This window comes from Hesperophylax consimilis, chromosome 17 (genome assembly GCF_061612785.1).
Source record: "Hesperophylax consimilis isolate HC1 chromosome 17, BYU_Hcon_1.0, whole genome shotgun sequence".
In the NCBI taxonomy this organism is placed as follows: Eukaryota; Metazoa; Arthropoda; class Insecta; order Trichoptera; family Limnephilidae; genus Hesperophylax; species Hesperophylax consimilis.
The window spans coordinates 27,711,020-27,735,217 of record NC_142852.1 but is presented as its reverse complement, the minus strand read 5'-3'; the positions used below and the strand labels follow the sequence as shown (position 1 = coordinate 27,735,217).

General features: G+C 32.4%; 1 protein-coding gene across 1 annotated transcript in view; it reads right to left on the bottom strand.

Annotated features, from left to right (window-relative positions):
• Window positions 1-24,198, bottom strand: part of LOC149416367 (cytoplasmic aconitate hydratase-like) — a 102,644-nt gene that overhangs the window by 28,447 nt on the left and 49,999 nt on the right. Inside the window, exon 11 of the mRNA XM_089641624.1 lies at window positions 570-732. Coding sequence (XP_089497750.1) covers window positions 570-732 — 163 coding nt within the window. The remainder of the gene's footprint in view (window positions 1-569; window positions 733-24,198) is intronic.

Below are 24,198 nucleotides of genomic sequence, written 5' to 3'. Positions count from 1 at the left end.
ACCTATTTCTGATATAAGGAGTAATGAAAAAATCACAAAACAAATAACACCAAAAATTCTTGCTAGTAAACATTGGGTACTCTGTATCTCTGACACTGCTTGACATTGTATATCTCCATTCCATTAGATTTTGAATTTGTACCAAGATCGACTTTCTCAATTCGCAATTTAAAATTTCATCGGTTCGACTTTTGGATCGTGAAACACGCCGCCCTCATCGCATGCTTATGTTCTTTTGTTCAAAACAACAAAAAATTCTAAATCTTCAAAAAATTCTAAATTTTCAAAAAATTCTAAATTTTCAAAAAAGTTCTAAATTTTCAAAAAATTCTAAATTTTCAAAAAATTCTAAATTTTCAAAAAATTCTGTATTTTAAAAAATTCTATATTTTCAAAAATTCTAAATTTTCAAAAAATTCTAAATTTTCAAAAAATTCTAAATTTTCAAAAAATTCTAAATTTTCAAAAAATTCTAAATTTTCAAAAAATTCTAAATTTTCAAAAAATTCTAAAGTTTCTAAAATTAAAAACGTATTTTTATTTCTTAATTCAAAATATTAAATATTGACCTGCTCCCAGCATGACGCTGGGGTTGCTGGTGTTAGTGCAGGAGGTGATGGCCGCAATGACCACGGAGCCGTGTGTAATGGTGTATTCCTTCCCGTCGTGGTACGTGAAGCTACCGGAGGCGGCCAGCTTGGCGGGGGTCAGGCCGAATCCCTTGAAGCCAACCTGGAACAAACAACAAACAGTTCAAACAATCTGCCTGTGGCGCATCGGGGACTATTGGTAAGACTGTCTAGTTCATCAATAAACAACAAACTTAACCTAGATATATTTATAAACCACAAGAGTCCCAACTGCTCCCAACCGTCAGAGCCAGTGAGACTATGACATCCCCAATAATTAGGGTATGTTGAGAGGCTGAAGGTAATGGCGAGGGGTAAGAGATTGGGAAGAGTAAGACGGGGACATCTGACTATTCAGATCTGGTCACCAAACATGCCTAAAGCCATTTCAAGCAATGTTCCGATTCTGAATGGTTGTCTTTCACCAGGGAGCACTCTGGAAAGTGCCGCAAATAGTACTATTATGTACTATTATCAACAATTTATTTTTACAATATTAGGCTTTGAGGGAAAACTTTCCTCGGGGTCTATGTTATCTTTGGGAATGCTGTGCCGAAGGGTCTCTTTAAAGAAATAAATGATTGAATCTGGGTATAGAAGAGATCCCTGTTGTAGGAGAGTGGAGCAGTTGGGACTTTTGTGCAGTATTTACATAAAAAATAAAAGTGTCCGGAGCAAGTGGGACTGTGACATCCCACAGGAAGGGGACGGAGATGGGTAGAGGAAGGTGAGGAAGTACCAGTATTATATGTATACACAATGTTTAATCAAAACCAAATAAATCAGACAATGTTATGTTGAAATAGCAAATTCCGATATTGTGAAATTTAGTCCCCAATAAATCAATGAATAATGTGTTGTTATTAATAATGCTTAAATGCATAAAAGCTTATTTCAAAACCAAAACAATGCATACTCGACAAAAATGCACAAAATTAGTGTCAAATCTCTGTTAACCCCTACAGTGCCAAGAAATCCACCATAGATTTGCTAGTAGTACTACAATCAAATGTTGTTGATATATATTTAACCTCAAATGCTCCTAGCATATTAAAATATATTTCATTCTCTTGGTAAGGAAATAATGTATCTTGTCGTTTCACGTCACTTGCAAACATGTTTATTTTATTTTATCAAGATTTTTGTCCGTCCTCTCTGTCTACCCCTGCGGAGAAACGGCGTGATGGTTACTGATAGGAAATATAGTAAATACAGTACTACGACTTTAATAAAACTAATAATAAAACACATAATAAAACTCAAAAATATTGTAAAAGTTTTCAATTATATTTTTAAAACATTAGAGAGAGAGAGCAAAATCTTTTAATATAGGTTCTAATGCAACAATATGGGATAGAAATTTTAAAAATTCATAGTTATTATAATAGCATGGTATTTATATAGCGCAGTTTAGTGTCGTTTCACTTCAAGTGCGCTTAACTATAACAAACTTAAAAACGGTAATTTAGTATTAGTGATCATGTTCTTAAAATTATTCCAACAGTGTGCTTACCCAATACAGATCTTATATTATAACAATAAATACACTGTTTATACAAAGTGATGACAAAACTTAGAATAACAATAACAGCGGGACAGGACAAAACAAGAATATTAAAACTAAAACATTATATAAAACAGGAGGCAGTTTGTGCTCAGAAATGAGAATGTGCTGAGCAGACATTTTAAAAGGTAAAATAAGGAGGCAACCGAAACCAAACAATTACCGGAAGTTTTAGAAAGTTTATAAAATATTGAAAATAAGTTTATGAATGGTAAGATTTTTTAAATAATTTTGTTTTTAAGGCCCGTTTAAATTCAGCCAAATTCTGTTGATTAGTAAGAGCTGAGGGAAGTCTATTCCAGATTAGCGGGCCTGTTACACTAAAAGAGCGATCATAGTAAACGACTCGATTTGACCTAGAAAGTTCGATTAGTCGATTACTAACATCTAGATCTGCTGACCTTAGAGTAAGCTGTCTGTTGCCTAAGTTTTGTCGGACACATAGTTCAGATATATAGGCTAGCGTCTTTTAAGACTTGATTAAATATAGATTATGATTTTTGAACTTAAATTTTTATATAAAATTGTTAATTATCAGTTGGATAGCCGTGATATATTAATTTTGATACATTTTCATGATCCTACCATTAGTATGTATTATTGTGACAATTGTACTACGGTTTTACGCTACAATTCTGTTAGAATTGATTACACACCACTTGTAACTCGTATGCTATGTTAGCTGATATTTTGAATATGCCTCTATTGAAGTATAAAGCTGTATTAAGTAAACACTTTAGCAGTGAATATTTAACGAGGTCACTGCATATCGGGTGTTCTGTTTTTTCCTCATTTCTTTCACTTTTTAATCTCGTCGAATTTAATGTTTCAAAGACCCAATCCTGTCTGATTACGTCTGAAAGGGATCCAAATGATAATCTAGTCTCCTTCAACGGAAGCAATCTTCCAAACAGGCCTTCCATAGATTTGCTTGGTGTAACTATAAGTGACCAGCTCAGGTACGGGGGCTCCATCGAAGCCAGAGTAAAGTTGGCCTCTCAGAAGCTGGGCGTACTGTACAGGGCCCGCAGATACTTTAATAGTACACAACTGCTGACCCTGTACAAATCGCAAGTGCGCCCTACTGTCGAATTTGGCAGCCATCTCTGGTCCGGAGCCCCTAAATACCTGAAAAAAACCCTTGACTCTGTGCAGAAACGGGCGGTCCGTTTGATATATTCCCCAATCTTAACAAACGGACTGTAATCTTTAGAGCACAGGCGTCAGGTAGGTATGCTGTCCTTGTTCTATCGGTATTACAATGGAAGATGCTCTGAGGAACTAGCGTCATTGATCCCTTCGGCACCGGTGCGTAGTCGGGATACACGCCAAACGCGCGCCCAACATTTGTACACGGTTGACATTTGTCACATGAGAACGGGTCGCTTCTACGATTCGTTCTTAAGTTCAACAGCTCGGCTGTGGAACGAACTGCCGGCCTCTGTGTTTCCTCCCTCCTACAACATGGGACTCTTCAAGACCCATGTTCACTCCTTCCTCTCCACAAAAAGACCCTCCACACAGCATCCCCAAAGATGACATAGGCCCTGAGGGAAATTATTTTCTTCAGGGCCTCCTGGGTGGAGTTAATATAAAAAAATAAAATAAAAAACTAACTTTGTACTAATGTATAATTATTTTTTCTTTTGTCTTGTTCTTCTTTCTATATTGGTTAGTTCAACATAATTCACATTATCTGGTAATCTAGTATCTGAGATGGGAAGGCCGACAGAGATTTTGAAAGACTACTTTTATGGCTACAGATTAGGAAGTAAGTATATGTTAATCTGAAAGTATGTTGCCTGTTGTATGCTGATGATGCGGTGCTGATTGCTAACAATATTGGATCTACAGTCTCTCATGTCTAGGACGAATGAAGTATGCATAAAGAATGAGTTAATGATGAATGTAAGTAAGTCTAAAGTAATGGTGTTTGAAAGAAAGAGTACGAAAACAGTGTGCAATATAGTTGTTGCTGAGGAATACTTGGAGCAGGTGGATGAGTTTGTGTGTTTAGGAAGTATGTTCTAGAGAGATGGGAAGGCTAACAGAGATATTGAAAGAAGGGTAAATGCAGGTAACTCCATTCATGGAGGACTGAACGCAGTTGTTGTCAGCATAATTTGCAGCAGTCCACAATGGAGTGCTGGTACCTACCCTGATGTACATGGCAGTGAGGAACTGGCAGAGGAAAAATGAAAATAGACTGAAATGCTGTAGAAATGAGATCCCGGAGGTGTACGTGTGGTAAAACCATGTATGATAGTTTGAGAAATGTGGAGATCCGTAAAGAACGCAAGGCTAATGTAAGCGTAATGACTAAGATTAAGAAAGGGACGCTTAGATGGTTTGGGCATATAGAGCTAATGAACGAAGAAACGAGTGTAAAAAGAATATTTGACGCAAATTTAAATGGTAGAAGGAGTCGGGGACGCCCGAGGAAGAGTCAGTATAATAGAATAGTATGTATGAATGTGAATGAGGCAAGCAGTGTGTGCGAATACCGAGTTGTTTGGCGGTCCATCCTCTCTGCCTACCCCCGCAGAGAAACAGCTTGATGTTTAGTTAGTCAGTTATCTGGTAAGTCGGTAAAATTTACAAAAACGTAATTTTGCAAAACAACAATTAAGTTATTGCGAAAATAGTGTCAGCCGGTGTATTGGCATTTAACCCCCGGCATTCGAAGGGTTAACAGTAATTATTGCGAAACACGAAAATTTTATGTGGATCGAAAAAAAACACTGACTTTGAAATAAATTTTTTTACAATGAAATTCGCAGAAACTTCCAATTTCAAAATATGTTTTTATAATAGGGGAAGATCGTTATAAACCAGGTACCACTTGGCGGCCTTTGTCTTACAAAACTTTAATTTTGATTTAGATTAATTCTAGAGTAGGCACCTACTCCTGACAACTGGGTGCATTTTAAGGTGGAAATAATATGAATGTATTGTGATAAGTGCAGAGATATGCTTTATTTCAAATAAATCCATTTCAAATGGAAATGCAAAATGCAAAATGGGTATTTTCCATTTTGCATTTTAAATGCTTTCCTCAATGCATTTTCCATTTTAAATGCTTTTTTGCAACATTCTTCGTACTATCTCCACTCATCTTTTTTTTCATAAGCCCCAAATATCAGTCGGTCCTCAACCTCGCTATGAGAGATAATTTACATTTGTCAAGTTGCTCCCTGGTAGGAGCCCTGGCAATTGAGTGATACCATTACAAAAAATACTGATTCAAATACTGAACATGGGGCCATGACGCTGTAATATTAAATGTTAGATAGCAGTTTCTATGTTTTTACGTTGACAACATTAGTCCCGCGCAATTTTTTTGTGGTTTCATAATCTGTAGTCGTGGTGTTTTTGGATTTACCATAATGTAATATGTTTGTTCTACATTGATGTCCATTATTAAATGACAAAATTGTTCTATAATTATTTTAATTGTTTGAATGAGAAACCAGTTTGCATTTTAAATGCATTTTTAAAATAGGTATTTTGCATTTTGCATTTGAAATGCTTTTCTAAAACCCATTTTGCATTTTCAAATGGAAAAGTTTTGACCCATTTCCATTTTGCATTTCAAATGGTTTTGGGTACCCATTTTGCACATCTCTGGATAAGTGTATGTTTCACTGTATCGTGCAATATCTTCCTTGGATGTCATCGATCTCTTCAACCATTCACTTCCAAGTCCTTACGTCTCATTTTACCATGTCATTTTATCATTTGATTCATGTCTTCCTCGGGCATCACCGACTATTTCTATAATTCACTTCATGTGGTATCATTAAATCCACATTGTTAGTGTTAAAAAACTACATAATGTCGACTTAAATTCTAATCTCATTCCAGTACCGCATGAGCGTCCTCGACTTCTCGTACCATTCAAAACACTCCCTCTAGAAACATTTGAGATTTTAGTAATACGTTCATCAGAAATAATTAAAATAAACCCCACGGAAAGGTCGATTTTCTATGCCTGCCAGGGCAAAGTCGACTGTAGGTCCGTCCATTATGCCAACCGCGCACCGAATATTGTTTATGCACGACTTCATCACTTACGTCGTTAAGATTCCCACTTTATTTTAAAGATTTGATAAATGTTCGCTAGTGAAACTGTTTGATAAGGTATCTAAAAATGTTGGTTAGTGAAACTGTTTGATAAGGTATCTAAAAATGTTGGCTAGTGAAACTGTTTGGTTAGGTATCGAAACATTTTGGCTAGTGAAACTGTTTGATAAGGTATCTAAAAATGTTGGCTAGTGAAACTGTTTGGTTAGGTATCGACACATTTTGGCTAGTGAAACTGTTTGATAAGGTATCTAAAAATGTTGGTTAGTGAAACTGTTTGATAAGGTATCTAAAAATGTTGGCTAGTGAAACTGTTTGGTTAGGTATCGAAACATTTTGGCTAGTGAAACTGTTTGATAAGGTATCGACACATTTTGGCTAGTGAAACTGTTTCATAAGGTAGAGAAACATATTGGTTAGTGAAACTGTTTGATAAGGTATCGAAACATTTTGTCTAGTGAAACTGTTTGATTAGGTATTGGAACATTTTGATATCATTAATTAGTAACATTCTAAAATGAAAAAATATATAGATTCTATTTTGATTTCCTACAATATAATGAATATGTATATATTTACATATTATAAACAAGTGTATACTTATACATATTATTTAGACAAATGATCGTTTTGCGCACTTCTAGGTAGAGAAACATATTGGTTAGTGAAACTGTTTGATAAGGTATCGAAACATTTTGGCTAGTGAAACTGTTTGATAAAGTATCGAAACATTTTGGCTTGTGAAACTGTTTCATAAGGTAGAGAAACATTTTGGTTAGTGAAACTGTTTGATAAGGTAGAGAAACATTTTGGTTAGTGAAACTGTTTGATAAGGTAGAGAAACATTTTGGTTAGTGAAACTGTTTGATAAGGTAGAGAAACATTTTGGCTAGTGAAACTGTTTGATAAGGTATCTAAAAATATTGGCTAGTGAAACTGTTTGATAAAGTATCGAAACATTTTGGCTAGTGAAACTGTTTGATAAGGTATCTAAAAATGTTGGTTAGTGAAACTGTTTGATAAGGTATCTAAAAATGTTGGCTAGTGAAACTGTTTGGTTAGGTATCGAAACATTTTGGCTAGTGAAACTGTTTGATAAGGTATCTAAAAATGTTGGCTAGTGAAACTGTTTGGTTAGGTATCGACACATTTTGGCTAGTGAAACTGTTTGATAAGGTATCTAAAAATGTTGGTTAGTGAAACTGTTTGATAAGGTATCTAAAAATGTTGGCTAGTGAAACTGTTTGGTTAGGTATCGACACATTTTGGCTAGTGAAACTGTTTGATAAGGTACCTAAAAATGTTGGTTAGTGAAACTGTTTGATAAGGTATCTAAAAATGTTGGCTAGTGAAACTGTTTGGTTAGGTATCGAAACATTTTGGCTAGTGAAACTGTTTCATAAGGTAGAGAAACATATTGGTTAGTGAAACTGTTTGATAAGGAATCGAAACATTTTGGCTAGTGAAACTGTTTGATAAGGTAGAGAAACATTTTGGTTAGTGAAACTGTTTGATAAGGTAGAGAAACATTTTGGCTAGTGAAACTGTTTGATAAGGTATCTAAAAATATTGGCTAGTGAAACTGTTTGATAAAGTATCGAAACATTTTGGCTAGTGAAACTGTTTCATAAGGTAGAGAAACATTTTGGTTAGTGAAACTGTTTGATAAGGTATCTAAAAATATTGGCTAGTGAAACTGTTTGATAAAGTATCGAAACATTTTGGCTAGTGAAACTGTTTGATAAGGTAGAGAAACATTTTGGTTAGTGAAACTGTTTGATAAGGTAGAGAAACATTTTGGTTAGTGAAACTGTTTGATAAGGTAGAGAAACATTTTGGCTAGTGAAACTGTTTGATAAGGTATCTAAAAATATTGGCTAGTGAAACTGTTTGATAAAGTATCGAAACATTTTGGCTAGTGAAACTGTTTCATAAGGTAGAGAAACATTTTGGTTAGTGAAACTGTTTGATAAGGTAGAGAAACATTTTGGCTAGTGAAACTGTTTGAAAAGGTATCTAAAAATGTTGGCTAGTGAAACTGTTTGATAAGGTATCGAAACATTTTAGCTAGTGAAACTGTTTGATAAGGTATCTAAAAATGTTGGCTAGTGAACCTGTTTGATAAGGTATCGAAAAATGTTGGCTAGTGAAACTGTTTGATAAGGTATCGAAAAATGTTGGCTAGTGAAACTGTTTGATTAGATATCGAAACATTTTGGCTTTTAAAACTGTTTGACAAGCTTAAAACCTTACTAATAAAAGTGTCTTATATTCTACACACCTGATAAACAACCATTAACCATACACAAATGGTTATTCGTCAGTTGTGTAAAATTAAAAATACCGTTATTGGTAAGGCCCTACGAGTATAAACGTTTTTCTAGAAGTGCGCAAAACGATCCTTTGTCGAAATAATATGTATAAGTATACACTTGTTTATGATATGTAAGTATATACATATTCCTTATATTGTAGGAAATCAAAATAGAAAATATGTATTTTTTCATTTTAGAATGTTACTAATTAATGATATCAAAATGTTCCGATACCTAATCAAACAGTTTCACTAGACAAAATGTGTCGATACCTTATCAAACAGTTTCACTTCCCAACATTTTTAGATACCTTATCAAACAGTTTCACTAGCCAAAAAGTTTCGATACCTTATCAAACAGTTTCAGTGGCCAGAATGTTTCGATCTTCGACCTTACTAAACAGTTTCACTAGCCAAAATGTTTCGCTTGTCAAAACGCTGGGTAAAAAAAACAAAAATAAATGAAAATATTAAAATTTTCCGTTTGTGAAAATGTTTGGATCTACAAAATCCTATTCAAATTATCAAAATGTTTCAATCTTATCTAAATAGTATAAAACCGAGTCTGTCTGTTTGTGCGCTTAGTTCTTCTAAACTACGCTACGGACTTTGATAGAGTTTTCACTATCATTTACAGAATTTCTTCCGGAAGGTTTATATAGGTATATAATACATGCATATTATATTTATAGAAAGTGGAGAAACGTTGATGTTTTGTAAAAAAGTCGTAAAAAATATTTTCGGGCACTTACTTACATTGCTAACGCTGGCTAAACTTGAAGAGATACATCAAAATAATGTACTACGGAATTGTATATCTTAAAAAGGCCTACAGAAAAGTCCAGGGTGGTATATGTCTATCTCCTAAGGATAACTCCCAGCAACACAGGGTACACGTAAGCTAGTAATATATTAAAAAAATCAGCCTTTTGTTTTGTAACTCGAAAAGTAGTCGACCGATATCACTACGTAGTAATGCAAAATCATGTGTTTTTGGTTTGAAAATTTGGTCGCCTAGAAATGTTTCAGATGCTTTAAATAAATACTGCGAGTAGAATACATCTTGGCCTTTGAAATAATCGAGTATTTTTTAGATAAGTCTTTTTATAAGCCCAGAAAAAAATAATGTATAAGTCCTATGAAAACTGCTTTAAAGTTCAAAATCTCCTACTTACGAACCCATTTTCGGTTATGATTTTATTGTATAATGTGGCAAATTAAGTTATTTATAAAATGATCGAAAAAAAATGTAATATATATGCCTGAACATCCACAAAATAAAATAAAAGGCACTTTTTGGCCATGTTTTTTTCTTGCATAAATCAAAACAGGCGGATGGTGTAAAGCGGGAATTTAAACCTTATCGCCATCTACGTAAGGGTCGTTATTGATAGCAGCTCAATTTAAAATATTACACGACGTAGTGCTTCGCCTTAAAGTCGATGTAATGTAGTTTTTTAACATAACATTGTAGATGTAAATCATCAACATATTAATACTAAAGATAAGTTATTTTTTAATTATAAACTAATGTTTATAAGACAAGGTTTTTTACGCATAACACAAAAGATAACTAATTATTATAAGCAATAATTAGTCGCCTGAAATATCAATTCAAATTGAAAATATCTCCCGAGTAAAAATAAATGCCGCAAACGGGAATTGAACCCGCACCTTCTAATGTCCGGTCAGGTGCTCTGAAACCACTGAGCTACGTCTCAGGCCAAATAATTCAATATGTACAAGTACTTCAATCAACAATTACTGCTTATTATATTTTTTCACCTGTAAATAACCAACTTTATTTTGTAGGAAAGGCTTTGTTAGTGCTAAAATTTCCCACTAGATGGCGTCGAGACATATTATATCTACATTTGTTGGTGAAATATTTTGACTTGTCAAATATTATTTTTTTTTACGATAAACTAATGTTTTTAAGACAAGCTTTTTTTATGCATAGCACAAAGGATAACAAATTTATAGAAGCAATAATTAGTCGCCTAATTTGCTTACCAACCATCACACCGGTTCCCCGCATGGGTAGACAGAGAGGATATACCGTCAAACACACTATCATTACTTCATTCACGTTCATACATCGTCTCATACATACTCTTCTGTTGTTATTCTGACTTTTGACATGGACCGACACAAGTATTTGACTTGATCGTGCCACCTCTTCATCGGGCGTCTCGACTCCGTTTTTCGGTTGAATAAAATAATATATTATTATGTATCCGTTAATTCCGCATTTCCTCTTAAGTATATAAAAGCAGAAACATTTTTTAAACATATACAGTTTTATTTATTACAAGTTTAGTGACATAATTAACGGAATTAGATTTTTTTAAATACATTTTTTAACAGTGGAGTACCTACCAGATCGACACACGGTTGGGCGACGACGTGAGGCGGGTTAAGGATCTAGTATTGTGCTGTTTTGCATACAAAAGTAAGTATTTTTTTAAATTCTAGATATTCACAGTACATAGCGCGTGGTTTAGAAGATTTTTTTTAAATCAAGACAAAGCTACAAGCCAAAAATGTGTATATTCTTGGTATACCTTATATCGTAGATAATAGGTATTAAAATCGCTTGACAAACGGAGTCTAGAAACGTTCGATTTCAAGCACAAAACTGGTTTTTATTTATTTTGTAAATAATTTTATAAGAAAGCAGAAAAGTTAATCAAGTGAAACTGTCACAGACAATCTTAGCTATAATACTGTGTTTTTTAAAAGTTGTTTCCTTTACGCGTTCATACATTTCTATTGAAAAAAAATATTTTTAGTAGTTTGCATTTATATTTTTATTTGTAATTTATTTTTTATTTGTATTCTACTCAAGCGAAGCGATAGAAAAACCTTAAATTTATCTTAAGCATATTTTTTGGTCAGGAGTTAGCGCAACACGGCATAACACCCCAAAAACAAACAACAAAAATATTTTTTGGTATTCATAATGTATTTACGATTTATATGCTCGCAAACCATCTAGATCCAGTGAGGCTACGGCATCCCCTTTTGGGGTGTGTTTTGAGGCTGGAGATAGTGGGGAGGGGAAGAGGAAGGTGGGAAAGTACCTGGCTACTCAGATCTGGTCAACAAACACGGCTAAAGCCATCTCAACCAGCCTGCCCTTGGAACGTGTCACAAATATAATATATACAATATTTTAAATTAATATAATATTGTGTAATGACACAAATTGGTCAAACGAATTTTACTTGCGCTGAATCACGTCGGCCATCATATGGTCACAAGGAGATGGGAAAGACGAAGGTTGGGTTAGTTAAATAGATACCTGGCTATTCAAATCTGGTCGCCAATCACTGCTAAAGCCGTTTCAAACAATGTTTAAATACCGAATGATGGTCCTTCACCAGGGCAATACTGAAAGTACCTATGTTATATTTTCTACATCAATCATGATAATTCACTACGATTCAATTTAGAATGGGTCGTTTCTCCGACTCGTTCTATTTAAGAACCATGTTCACTCCTTCCTCTCCTCAAAAAACCTTCAACACAGCACCCTCAAAGATGACATAGGCCCTGATTGAAATTATTTTCCTCAGTTTCTCATGCTCAATTCCAAATGACTATTTTGATTAATTTTTATAACGAATTGGTGTACATTATGAATACCAAAATATATGCTTTAGATAAATTGAAAGTTTTCCTATCGCTTCGCTTGAGTAGAATACAAATAAATAAAAAAATATTCAATAAAAAATATAAATGCAAACTACTAAAAAAAATATTTTTTCAATAGAAATGTATGAACGCGTAAAGGAAACAACTTTTAAAAATTCGTTTTGTATTTTTAAAAACACTATTTTGATACTTCCGGGTGAAAATATGATGAGGTAAAGGTAAATTAACACACCGCGAAAGCGCTCATAAAACTACGCTAGGATTGAACGGATTGTAATATCTTACTTCACTTTTTTACCACAGTTTTTGGTTTTATTTGGGTCACAAGGGTGACCTGGGTTCTGAAGGCCCGAAAACGCTTGAGTCATATACCCAGCAAAAAAAAATAATAATAACATAACCACGCACAATAATATCGTCGGCCTACTGGCAAAGTCCACTAAGTCACTAAAACACAATCCTGAGATAATCGCATTTTAATATTTAGCGATTTTGGAAAGGCTATAAGTGGATGAATATCTCTAAAATATATATTTTTTAATTTAGATTGAACCCTTAAATACCTTATCAATACACAATATTAGTTGAAAGCAATAACAGCAACCTTTAATTAAAGATTTACAAAAAAATGAGCCGGACTTAGTGGTTTTTACCGGTCAATAATGACTTAGTGTGCTTTGCTTGTTAAGATTATTGTCAAATTGTTGACTGCAATGCTGCAAAATAGCTTTAAGATTATTTTAATTATAATATTTAATTATTAAATACCAATTATTATTTCTTATAGTAATTTGTAACTAAGACAAAAAAAAAATTAGGTAGTTTTTTTATTAAAATAATAATAATTACAAATTATTGTAGGTACCTACTGAAATACAGATATTCAAAGCTACAAAAGAAATATTTATGATAATAATAATCACATAAAATATATTATGACGAATATCAGAAATAAACAATGTGTGTGTTTAGAGGAAATAAAAAAGATTATAAAAACATTAATCAACGTAAAAATAAGCAATGTTTGTAATATTTAGTAGAAATAAATACGAAAACCAAGAATGCAATACAAATTTTATTATTTTTTATTACAAATAAAAATAATAATAATTTCCAATCATTATTGGTGTTTACTGAAAGACACATTCATAATATTTTATTATAATAAAAAAGGCTTTTAAGGGATGGGTATACGTGTAGACATGTAGGTACGGTACACTCTACTCATCTTCAGGATCGGAATCAGAAAAGCTGGTCTCGGGAGCTACATTATTGATGCTACTTAAACATGGTTTATTTTCATACCAGTTATGTAAGGCTGGTGGAATAATATTGGTCTTACATAGTTTTAACAGCTCATTCTTTTTTGCGACTGATATTGGAATGGGCTTTGTATAAAGCTTTGATATAATAACATTGCTTTGTTCTTAGATCTGTGCACGTGTTATTTTAGTTCTAATTGGTCTTGAAAGGGAGGCAACGGAAATCTTCTTGTAGTCACTGGAATAGTCATACCGATATTCTATAATGTTTGGTAATTTTTTATGATATCGGAAGCATTCAACTTTTAGCCATTTGACAATGTTGGAATCCTCATCAACCTTCTTATTTTTTTATTGTCATTTCAACCAACTTTTTCAGATCTAAAAAATCTGTAAATAAAACTTCTTTAGTTTCATATGGAGGCTTTTTATTTTTTGGTTTGTAAGATCGAGCCATTTTAAAAACGTTGATCCATTCGTGCACACTAAAGATATCCAAATGTTTTGTTTTGTTTTCAATTGCACTATGCATTGAGTCTACTTTCATAAATGAATGACCGCTTTCAATAATTTTTTTGTTCAATAACACACATGGAAGTGTTTTGGACAAAATGCAGGAACAGCGCGGAAATTTGTATTATTCTATTTTGTCCACCACAAGCATCTGAAAATATGGATACTTCAGTGATTTGCGGTGGGAGTTGTTTTAAATAGAGGGCCATGAATGTTCCAATTTCACAACTACCCTTTTTTCCGTTATTTTCTGTCCACAGGTAATAGAGACCTTTATTTGAAGGTGCCGCTTCAAAGATTGTAAAATTATACAAATTTAACTTCCGCAAATAATAAAGTAAGTTCATTTGGGAGCAAGGTAATTGCAAAACACTTTGCAAGTCACATGTTATAGACATGAAAGTAGAATCCTCAATAGCTCTTTTCTTATCTTCCTCTTTGGCTTTCATGGGTGCAGATTTTCCTTTTTTGGTGTTGTTGGTAGTTATCTTCAAGGGTTTCCTTTTCTGGGGCACTGGCCTTGTTGTATACTGTACAGGTGACGCATTAATCTTTCTTTGGTTTGAAGAAGGACAAGTTATAGTTCTGGCAGAATATTCTTCGGTAAGTTATAAGACTAACAGGATTGTCATCACCGTCTTCTATACACTTCCTTTCATACAGCGCATGCATTTTTGCAATAGTTAGTTTGGAATCTAAATACAATATGTTGCTTCACTTTTAAAAATCTAACGTCGTCGGTTTTGTTAGATGGAGCCCTTCGCCTAGAGTATAATGTCTGACTTAATGTGTTTTGCTTGCCAATAATATCGGATTTATGACTTAGTGTGAATTTAAAAATATGTTCAAATCAAAAACGATTAAATATACAACTTAACGGAGTATGCCAGTCGAAAGAGGACGATTTTTTAAGTCATTTCATAAAAAAAACGTTTTTCATAAAAAAAACATTTCATAGAAAAAACGGGACTTAGTGGACTTTGCCGCCAAGCCGACGATATAGCAACACAATCACCGTACGCGGAGCGCCAAGTGTGTTATTATTATCCTAGATTATTTCTTCACTTCTGAATGAATTTTAGTTAAAATTTTATTTGTTTCATAACCTTAGAAAAACAGTTATTTTTATTTGTATTACTTTTGTGTTATGTTTATTTTACCTTACTATTTAAAAAATACCCTCTGACGTCCAATGTTAAGGCGAAGCTTAGTGCCAAATCACTGTTTTGATTAATCTTTATAACGAATAGGTACCTACCTACATTATGAATACCAAAATATATGTTTTAGATAAATTGAAGGTTTTTCTATCGCTTCGCTTGAGTAGAATACAAATAAAAAATATATTACAAATAAAAATATAAATACAAACTACTAAAAAATTTTTTTTTTTAAAGAAATGTATGAACGCGTAAAGGAAACAACTTAAAAAAAATACAGTATTATTGCCAAGATTATCTGTGACAGTTTCACTTGATTAACTTTTTTGCTTTCTTATAAAATTATTTACAGAATAAATAAAAAGCAGTTTTTTGCTTGAAATCGAACGTTTCTAGACTCCGTTTGTCAAGCGATTTTAATGCTTATGCATTAAAATATAAGGTATACCAAGAATATACACATTTTTGGCTTGTAGCTTTCTCTTAAAACATAAAACATCACTAAATTACCCAACTTTAACTTCAGTTTATGGAACTGTATTACAAAATTAGGCTTAATTTCAGACAGCAATTTTATAGCTAAGGGATGGTTACGTAAAATTTTTTTTTAAATATATCTATTATTTTCAAAGCTGTAGCTGTTTTAAATAAAATCCATTATTCGAATGGGAACTTTGTTTTTTCACAAATGAATTATGTTTATAGTAATTATTTTAAAAAAAATAGTATAATCTTTAAATATTATAAAACAAATTCGCAATTTGTGTCTGTCTGCTTCTGCGCTTAGTTCTTCTAAACTACGCAGCGGATTTTGATAGGATTTTCACTATCATTTAGACAATTTCTTCCTGAAGGTTTACATATATAATACATGCATATTATATTTATAGAAAGTAGAGAAAAGTCTATGTTTTGTAATCATGTCTTAAATAATATTTTCGGACGCTTACATTGATAAAGTTGACTAAACTTTATGTTTCTGCGCTTAGTTCTTCTAAACTACGCAATCGATTTTGATAGGATGTTCACTACCATTTAGAAAATTTCTTCCTGAAGGTTTACATATATAATACATGCATATTATATTTATAGAAAGTCGATGTTTTGTAATCATGTCGTAGAATAATATTATCGAACGCTTAGATTGATAAAGCTGACTAAACTTTATGTTTGTGCGCTTAGTTCTTCTAAACTACGCAACGGATTTTGATAGCATGTTTACTATCATTTAGACAATTTCTTCCTGAAGGTTTGCATGTATAATGCATGCATATTATATTTATAGAAAGTAGAGAAAAGTCAATGTTTTGTAATCATGTCTTAAATAATATTTTCGGACGCTTACATTGATAAAGCTGACTAAACTTTATGTTTCTGCGCTTAGTTCTTCTAAACTACGCAACGGATTTTGATAGGATGTTTACTATCATTTAGAAAATTTCTTCCTGAAGGTTTACATATATAATACATGCATATTATATTTATAGAAAGTAGAGAAAAGTCTATGTTTTGTAATCATGTCTTAAATAATATTTTCGGACGCTTACATTGATAAAGTTGACTAAACTTTATGTTTCTGCGCTTAGTTCTTCTAAACTACGCAATCGATTTTGATAGGATGTTCACTACCATTTAGAAAATTTCTTCCTGAAGGTTTACATATATAATACATGCATATTATATTTATAGAAAGTCGATGTTTTGTAATCATGTCGTAGAATAATATTATCGAACGCTTAGATTGATAAAGCTGACTAAACTTTATGTTTGTGCGCTTAGTTCTTCTAAACTACGCAACGGATTTTGATAGCATGTTTACTATCATTTAGACAATTTCTTCCTGAAGGTTTGCATGTATAATGCATGCATATTATATTTATAGAAAGTAGAGAAAAGTCAATGTTTTGTAATCATGTCTTAAATAATATTTTCGGACGCTTACATTGATAAAGCTGACTAAACTTTATGTTTCTGCGCTTAGTTCTTCTAAACTACGCAACGGATTTTGATAGGATGTTTACTATCATTTAGAAAATTTCTTCCTGAAGGTTTACATATATAATACATGCATATTATATTTATAGAAAGTCGAGAAAAGTCGATGTTTTGTAATCATGTCGTAAAATAATATTATCGAACGCTTAGATTGATAAAGCTGACTAAACTTTATGTTTCTGCACTTAGTTCTTCTAAACTACGCAACGGATTTTGATAGCATGTTTACTATCATTTAGACAATTTTTTCCTGAAGGTTTACATATATAATACATGCATATTATATTTATAGAAAGTAGAGAAAAGTCGATTTTTTGTAATCAAGTCGTAAAAAAATATTTTCGGACGCTTACATTGCTAACACTAACTAAACATTATGAGATACATTAAAAAAATGTACTACGGAATTGTATATTTACCCCAAACAATTTATAAGTAAGTTTTTTGGTGGAATCCTTAATTTATACACGACAAATTTGTGGGCTAAGCTAAATTAGTAATTTATAATTAAACCAATTATTTTTTGTTATTTGATTATATTTACATAGCAGGGCAAAATAACTATCATTAACTCACAGACTCACAGCCAAAATCATTAAAAATGTAATTCTTTCAATAGCCCATATTATAGACTAGATATTTGACATAAATTTTGATTTAAAAAAATAATAATAAATCAGTTTGGTAAAGTATTTTGACCTTAAATACAAATTTAAGTTTTGTATGACAAATGCCGCGCGAACATTCCTATTAAAGGGTGTCTTTCTAAAAGAAAAGTTACGATGAGTCATTAGATAGATGACTCATCCTGTATATCTACTAATGGGCATGTAATAACAATTACAATAACAATACATACAGTGATTACAAAGGAATTAGGTCATTAGGACTATCCCTGTGACCGGAACCTATTTAACTAATGACTTCTTTTAGTCACCGTTTTAATGGTTATCCCAAATCTCTAATCCATTTTAATCGCCGGAGTAAGCGTACGAAAAGAAGAAGAAGATGTTTTGAATGGGAGATAATATATAAATACGATTAATTATTAAAAAAAAAAAATTTAAATGTCATTTAAAACATTAAAAAAATAAAAATAAAATGATTTGACTGCGGACTGATCTTTCCTACACAGTAACTGGATTCGGCAACTCTACCAATCTCGCAAAAATGCAGATCGAATAGGACCGATATTTATTTACTATATATTAACTGCTGTAATGTCGTCCGTGATATATAATATGTTGTCATCGACAACTAGCGTGTCTGCCGAGTTTCAGCTCGATCATATGTCGGGAAGTGGGTTAATTTCAACTTTCAAGATTTGCATTCATTCGATAACGAAAAAAAATTGAAATTCAATTAGATTTTTTTTCCGCACAAGAGTCCCAACTTTTCCCAACCGTCTAAAGCCAGTGAGAGTATGTCATCCGCATTCGGGTATGTTGTGAGCCTGAAGGAAGTGGGGAGGGGAAGGAGATGAGAAAGAGGAAGGTTGGAAAGTAGAGGTCGCGGGTTCAAATCCCGGCGTGCGCAAGTAAATTGTGTTTGATTAATATGTGTTATTTCACGATTAAATCATTTAAAAATAATATAATGTATATTTGCGGCACGTTCCAGATTGTAAGATACTATCAGTATTGCCCTGGTGTAAGACCACCATATAGAACAGAATTTTTGCTTGAAACGGCTGTAGCCGGTGTTTGGTGACCAGATCTGATTAGCCAGGCACTTCCCCATCTTCATTTTCCCCAACTCCTTCCCCTCCCCACTATATTCAGCCTCAAAATATACTCCAAATGGGGATGCCATAGTCTCAATGGCTCCAGAAGTTTTTGAGCCGTCGGGACTCTCTGGCGGTACTCATATAAAAATAAAAATAAAGTAATGAAAAATAGAAAGGGTCCAAGATCAGTCTCTTGTGGAATTCCAGATACAAATTCCTATATTAATCTAATTTATACCACTAAGGTACGGCACTATTGATATTTTTAATTTTATGTTGTTTGGCTGTGTATCATCTCTGCCTACCCTTACGGAGTTAGTTAGTAACCTAAGGTAATGTGAAATAACACACATACAGAAATACATTATGAATCATTTAAAATATAATATATACCTACTTCCAAAGAATTGATTCATAAAGTCTGTTATCAGGTAATCACCTGTTGAGCATTATATTTCCCTGCAATATTTATTGGCATACCTGTTCTTCTAATGATGTAAGCGGCAATATCTTACCCTTATTCACAATAGAAAGGTGTCCACATAGTAATTAGTCGCTTGACAGGTAGTAGGTAACCTTACATATAATAATGCTATTAGAGAAAGTTGTGAAGGTTGTTATTATTTTTCAATAAGTGAACAATTTTAATTAACAAATTTCAAAATGAGTCATTTCGAAATGACAAAATCTCACTTGCGAATATCCGGAATATTAGTGTAAATACAAGCGAATGTCTGAAATTAAATTTTCTTCCGAAACTTAGTTTATTAAACCGAAAAAGTGATATAAATTATCATTTAGAGGAAGCTACAAGTCAAAAATGTGTATATTCATGGTATACCTTACATTGTAGGTTATAGGCACTAAAATAGCTTGACAAATGGAGTCTAGAAACATTTGATTTCAAACACAAAACTGATTTTTATTTATTTTGAAAATAATTTTATAAGAAATCAAAAAAGTTAATATAGTGAAACTGTCACAGATAATCTTAGCTATAATACTGTATTTTTTTAAAGTTGTTTCCTTTACGCGTTCATACATTTCTATTGAAAAAAAATATTTTTTAGTAGTTTACATTTATATTTTTTACTGAGCTATTTATTTTATTTGTATTCTCCCACGCGAAACGATAGGAAAACCTTCAATTTATCTAAAGCATATTTTTTGGTATTCATAATGTACACCAATTCGATGAAAAAAACTAACCTATCAACTATCAACCTAACTTGTATAACCTATTTAACGTGGTTTTTGTTTCATTACTTGCGAAATTCCATTCGTAAGTTTTATGTGCATTATGAGTCCCAAATTTTTTTTATTTTTTATTTTATAGTGAATACCTCACAAGAGTCCCAACTGCTCCCGTCTGGAGCCAGTGAGACTATGGCATCCCCAATTGGGGGATGTTGTGAGGCTGAAGGTAAGTGGGGAAGTGAAAGAGGAAGGTGGGGAAGTACCTGGCTATTCAGATCTAGTCACTAAACACGGCTAAAGCCATTTGGAGCAACGTTTCAATTCTGAATGGTGGTCTTACACCAGGGCGATACTGGTTGTATCTTCCACTCTGGAACGTGCCGCAAATATACTATACAGGGTGTCCGGAAACTCGTAGTACAAGCGGGAAACTGGTGAATCTACATCACATTTGGAGTCGATTTTGTAGTATATTTTTTTTTTATTTGAGCTTTCGTTATCGAGTAAATCGAGTTTGAAGTTGATTTTTTTTTTTTTTTTTTTAATCAAATTCTTATAAATTATCACTGAAGATCAAAGTACCCAACTAATTAAAACTATTTGAAAGTAAAACAAATGAAGAAACTCGGATTTGAAGCATTATTTTGAAATCACCCTTCATTTAACCCGGTGTAATCATAATATATTTCTGCTCTGCAGGGTTAAAACATCTGTTATTCAACCCTTAACACCAGAAAAAACTTTAACCCTAAAATAGCCGAAAAATATTTTTTTTTGGTTTTTTTTTTTTTTTTTTGAAAATGCTCAAATCAAAAAACTTTATGTTTTTTTGGGTTCCCCATGTGGTGTAGATTCTCCAGTTTCCCGCTTGTACTACGAGTTTCCGGACACCGTGTATATTATTTTAATTAATTAATTGTGAAATAACACAAATTAATGAAATAAAATTTATTTGCGCACGCCGGGTTCGAACCCGCGACCTTCGGAATGGCAGTCCAATGCGTTACCACTGGACTATGCCGGCCGTCAAAACAAAACAAATACCCAGAATGGCGATTTTTGACTGCATCGGTAATCGAGGAGTAAAGTTCTCGACTAGTCATCCGGAGGTCGCGGGTTAAAATCCCGGCGTGCGCAAGTCAATTTAATTCAAAATTGTTTGTGTTATTTCACAATTACTAACTTTTTTAAATCATCATCTGTTGACTTTTGTGCTAATATAATGAAGTAACTAATCATCATGCCGTTTTACCGCAGGGGTAGGCAGAGAGAATAGACAACCCTGTTCTGGCACTCATTCCTTGCTTCATTCACTTTCACACATACTATTCTGATATTCAAACTAAATGGCCCCCCTCAAGCATTTGCTTCACTACATCCGAATTCTTCTATCACTAACTTCCACTTCATAATATTCTATTTACACTTATTTTTGCGTTCATCCATTCTACATGCCTAAACCATCAAAAACGTATTTTTCTTAATCTTATCCACAGAAAAGTTTGTACATCTCTAAATAAATCTATTATATTACAAAATTAAAATCTGTTACGTAAAAATCAATAACACAAATATTGAAAATTGTTAAATTTCAAATAATTTCTCCTTGAAGAATGCGAAAGTTCGAAAATTACTAAATTGAAACAATTATTACCTAAACCATAAGGTAGCGTTTATGAATCATTCCCTGTTATACCCCCTCCACATCATTTCGAAATTTCAAAATGTTTATACCGCAACCCTATTATATAAGCCCCGTAACAGCCCCAAGGAAATCATTCGGAGTTTACAGTTCGACAGAGCAACATGTCTTCCAAAGTTTTGTGAAGTGTTGAGTCAAAATTAATATATTATCTTCAACGTATATTTATCCTTTAAAGTGCTTAATATTTTCAAATTATTTTATTAAAGTGTCTTTGGAGACTATAGCAGCGATTTTTGGTAAGTCTACTATTTAATTATTAATTTTCTTTTCATTTGTCTTCGCAGTTTTCACTGTATAAATATTAAATTTTTTCACTTACTACAATTTTATCTTGACGAAAATAATCTAAACTAATTATTACGTCGATTTCAATAACGTTCTCAACGAATTTGAGAATATTACTATTAATTACTAAATTTCTTTTCTTGAGTCTTCTCAGTTTTCCTTGTATAAATATTTAATTTTTTCACTTCCTGCAATTTTATCTTGACTTAAATAATCTAAACTAATTATTACATCGATTTCAATAACGTGTTCAACTAATTTGAGAATATTACTATTAATTATTAAATTTCTTTTCTTGAGTCTTCGCAGTTTTCTTTGTATAAATATTTTATTTTTTCACTTACTACATTTTTATTTTGACTAAAATAATTTAAACTAATTATTACATCGATTTCAATAACGTGTTCAACTAATTTGAGAATATTACTATTAATTATTAAATTTCTTTTCATTTGTCTTCGCAGTTTTCACTGCATAAATATTTTATTTTTTCACTTATTCCGTTTTTCTTTTGACAAAAATAATCTAAACCAATTATTTCATCGATTTGAATAACGTTTTCAACTAATTTGAGAATATTACTAATAATATTATTAAATTTATTTTCTTGTGTCTTCGCAGTTTTCCTTGTATAAATATTTTATTTTTTCACTTTCTCCATTTTTCTTTTGACTGAAATAAGTTTAACTAAATATTGCGTCGATTTCAATTACATTTTTAATAAATTTGAGAGAATTATCTGCATTAATCCTTAGTGTGCTATGACATCCATCGTGGATTTCAACATCAGCTCACGGTACTCGCCTCGATTTTATGGTATTTTAACCTTAAAAAATGCTCCTCGCATACTATTTTGTTTTGTTATTCGCTAGGCAAGCAAGTAATATATTATAACGCTATTCTAGCTTATCGTTTCGTCACTTGCAAATATTTTTTAAAATCTGTAAAAAGTCTTTGCCGATATCTTCATCACAAATATTTTTTTTATATAACATTCCAAGTACAGATAATGATATCATCACTGGGACCATCCATGCTGAGGATTTCATTAATATATAAAAATTTAAATATTTGAGAAATAAATTAATTCACTGAATGAATTATACATAAAACTATTATAATATAGTTGGTTTTTTTATTTGACTGATTACAATGTATTTTTAGATTTTTTAGACGAATTTCATGGAGATATAAAACGTTTTTACGAGTTCAGGGTCACATTATACTTTGGTGGTCTACCTTATGATTGGAAAATTGATTTCATAAAGCTAGGCTATCAATGAATGCTGTGGCCCTATATCTTCCAGAAAAAAATCTAGCAAAAATGTCTTACAAAACCACAGACACATTTAATTTTGATAGAAAATGGACATAATAAAGAAGAAATGTCATGTTTAGAAGGAACTGCCGGTGTGATAGGTCTAAAATATGCTATCACAGCTGTAGTTACCTTCTAGGCTAGACTCAAGGGCATCAAAAACCAATAAAGATAATAATTTAATTTGTGCGAAATTTTTTTTTTTAAGCTGTTTTCAAAAATGTATTAAAACAAAAATTTCTATTGCGTTTGGGTGAATTTTATTCAGTGGTTTTGGTCAAATTAATCACTGGGTAAATTTGCTTAATCGCGGTGGATAGCTATCATCATAATAAACAGTTTTTTCTTTTTTATTCTGGCTTTCCTCAAAGTACTGATTTGGGTCCACACTTAAATCGATTTAATGAAAAACATAATCAAAAACACAAAATGTCTTCAGATGGGTATGCAGAGAGAGAAGAGCATCAGGATTCAGATAGGAATGGTTTCGCCGTCATGCCCATATATAAACTAATTAATTTACTAGTTTGTACTGGTCATATCGGTTAAAAGGTTCCGCCATCCGTGTTTTCTCCAAAAATGACATTTTAACAAACTGTTTACTAAATTATTCGTAGAGTAGTTTTAGAAAATTTTCTGAAAATGATCTGTAGATTTACGTACTTTGTAGCATTTGGAAACTTCTAATAGCAATGGTGACAACCCTTCGATGGATTAAATGCGGTAGAAGTATTATACAATCTTCACCGGGTTAGATTCATCCTAGGGATTCCACCCAAATCTCAACGAC